Below are 3,392 nucleotides of genomic sequence, written 5' to 3'. Positions count from 1 at the left end.
TGATACTGACGTTGATTCATGTACTACATTAGAAGAGGAGGAGGAGGTAGTAGGATCTGATTAATATTAAATAAATAAACAATTGAAATGATTTATCTATTACTTGTTAATGAAGGAGTAGTTCTCAGTGATCGGTGAATGAATAATGTCTTAGGATCAGCCACTCCATCCAGTGGTATAGAATAGTGCAATGATGGTACAGCACCAGGTGACCCATATACTGATATCAGGCAACATGAAGGAAGAGGATAATTAGCTTCACCAAACTTATCAACATCACAACGTAGAAACTATTAATATACACATACCAACCATCAGTTATACATTATATTGCAGTACTTACTCTACAAGGCTGAATGTGAGGCTCAATAGTCCATCCAGTGTAAAGCTTCTTTTGTGGAGCATCAAACTTTAATTCAATACATCCATCATAATCTTTGAAACGAAATAGAATATTCTGTCCAACTTCAGCTTGAGAGTGTCTTTTATCAATAAACTGTACATACGTACATGTACATGCACAAAATAATTATAGTATAATGCTTACCTCAAGCAATGCATTAAGATCTTTAGCAGCAGTAAATGCCACTAAATCTTCAGCTTCTTTCTTCTCATAATAAACCAGTCCAGCATAAGCCATATTCTTTACTATACCAGTGGAAACTACTACTTTACCTATACACAAATATACATTAATTAATATTCACTGCATGCTGATGTACTTACTATTAACATCTGAACTAATCTCAGTACAAGGTATTGGAGCAGTTGCTTCTTCATGCTGTGGTTCTTCATGATCCTCTGACTCTTCTACTCTTTCATTATCTTGTTCTTCATTTCCTTCCTCATGTAATGGCTCACCTCCAGTCTCCCCCTCTTCCTCTACTCCCTCATTACTAGTAGACTCTCCTATATAGTGGAATAGATTCAGTTCATCATATATACTAGTACACACTCACTCACTCATTACTCACCTTGTCCTCCACTCCTACCTCCTGGTGGATCTTGAGTCTTATCAGAATCACTGGATGAATCACTATTACCATCTTCCACTTCCTCCTCAGTTTCCTTTTCTACTTGTTCCTCTTGCTCCTCCTCCTCCTCTTCCTCGTCTCCATTAGTTGATGATTTGGGTAGACGCTTCTCTCCAACAATAGATACCAAACAGAATTCTTTACGTTGAATGGATCCATACCAACTATCAGAACTAAACTCTCCTCCCTCAACTATGGAGAAGTGGTAAGGAAGACTGGGTGTGCTCACGTGAGCTATGGCAAACTTGAGATGACGACTAAGACCTGGTCGTCCTGTTAAATCAACACAGTGCTGTATTTCTAATATGAGCCGTTTGAGGAGAGGCTTTGAGAGTGATACTGCATACACAGCACTCACTAGGATAGTATTAGCAGGAAACTGGAACTCTCCTCCTACAAGAGCAACCACTGCTGCTTCTACTGTCTCAGAGGACAGTAAGCTCTCCTTTTGTACTCCGATCCTTAGACCATATTTCTCCCAATTCATCAGTTGAGGTTTGTCTCCTTGAATTAAGAACAGCTTCCTCTCTGCTACCTGGACATCACTCAGACAATCCAATTTATCTGTCAATTATACAAAATATATACAGTGAGTACACACACGATTGTATAAAATAGATACACTCAGTCAGTCACACAATAATACTCTTACCCATTGAAGGGATCAGGTAGTTAAATTGTAGTCCAATGGAACTAGTCTCTTTGATGGATTGTTCCTCTAAGGATGTGACTCTTTCCTGTAGTTGTGACTTCTCCTTCATTAGTTTGGTTGTATACAATTCATTATCAGACACTTTAGCTCTAAGGTCTATACATTAATAGAATATTAATAATTATTATTGATTGATGTTGATACACTAACCAGTAACGATCTGTTTCTCTTTGAGATATTGTTCCTTCATATCAGCTACTTTGAGTTTCAGTTTCTCATAATCTTCTACAGTACAATAGAATATTCTCTCATCTAATTTTATGTACTGATGATACACTAACCAGTAATAATCTGTTGTTTCTCTTCTACTTGTGTCTTCTCTTCCAATATTTCAGTTATATATACTTCATTATCAGCAACTTTAGCTTTAAGCTTCTCATAATCTTCTATATCACCAATAAAAATACAAAGACAGAAAATAAAATGATAATTATAGCTAATGTAAATTTGCACTACATGTACAGTAGCCCATAAATACATGTACTATGATTATTGCTAATGATACTATATATGGTAAGCAGAGCTCACTCTACATGAATCTCATTTCTACTGCATGGACAATTTGATCTATATTGAGTACAGGATACTATTTCCATGCTCAACATATTCTAATCCACTAGTATCATAATGTAAACCAGTACTAATACACACACTCACACTACCAATAACCACACAATACTACATAATAGTAATCAGTTAGTACAGTTAAAGTGTGTGTGTGTGTGTGTAGTATCCTATGTACCTTGTTTATTGGCCTCAACCAGTGCCTCCTGTAGTGATACTTTGCTCTCATGAGCCACTTGTAGGTCTTCATGTAAAGATTGTATATATCTCTGAAGCTTCATTTCCCTCTCTGTCGGATATTCTATTAGCTGATCCATCCACCATGTTCTGGTCTTGCTGTACGATTGATACTTTTCTTGATACATGTAGTTCTTACTAGTGAGATCATTACCATCCAGTACTGACTGTACTATCCACTTACCAACTTCACTATATACTGAGACACAATAAGATACATTATATATTTATAAATAAATGTATTTAATTTATAAACTAATGGTATCATTTATAGTGGTTGTAAATACACACCCACACATACAGTGGTATTGTAGTGTGTACAGTATACAAAATGAATGGAAAATGTGCGTCATATTAGGAACTGAAATTTACAAATAATGTACATACTATAAAAATGAGTGGCACAATATTTAATGTAATTATGTATTTAATGCTCATATCCTTACAATTGATTAATAGTATCTTACCTAATTCAATTATCATTATTAGTCTATTAGTATCAGTGATTGGTGTACTCATCGGCACCTTCTTTCCTCCTCCAACATCTTTCATTTTAAACTCTCCACATCCTCCAACAATTACTAGCCACACACAGTGTGGTGACATTGTGACTGCTGTGAGTGAGTGATCGTATCTACCCGTAACAGATTCAGGTAGAGGAATCTGTAGATAAAGAGAAGTATACAAGTAATTACTGATACATGATGTTTATACAGTTACTTATAAAATGAGAAATTGTAACAATTCATATGTAGATGATCGTTACATTTTTTGTAATTGTAAAATCAATTCTAATCCTCACCATCAACAAACAAAATAAACATTTCATTTCTCATCATGTCAAG

General features: G+C 35.3%; 1 protein-coding gene across 1 annotated transcript; it reads right to left on the bottom strand.

The window, feature by feature from the left end:
• Nucleotides 1-10: 10 nt before the first annotated feature.
• LOC109588121 (uncharacterized) lies at nt 11-1,570 on the bottom strand (the record flags this gene model as incomplete). Its single annotated transcript, XM_020004308.1, has 6 exons — nt 975-1,570; nt 727-909; nt 548-675; nt 344-496; nt 104-290; nt 11-56 (listed from the first exon to the last, which is right to left on the bottom strand). Coding segments are annotated over exons 1-6 (1,244 nt in total), but the record flags the coding sequence as incomplete, so codon positions are not given.
• Nucleotides 1,571-3,392: the final 1,822 nt, after the last annotated feature.

The sequence above is a fragment of the Amphimedon queenslandica genome, unplaced genomic scaffold (assembly GCF_000090795.2).
Source record: "Amphimedon queenslandica unplaced genomic scaffold, v1.1 AMPQUscaffold_12280, whole genome shotgun sequence".
Classification (NCBI taxonomy): domain Eukaryota; kingdom Metazoa; phylum Porifera; class Demospongiae; order Haplosclerida; family Niphatidae; genus Amphimedon; species Amphimedon queenslandica.
Note: the sequence above shows the minus strand (reverse complement) of the source record. Positions and strands in the feature narration are given on the sequence as shown.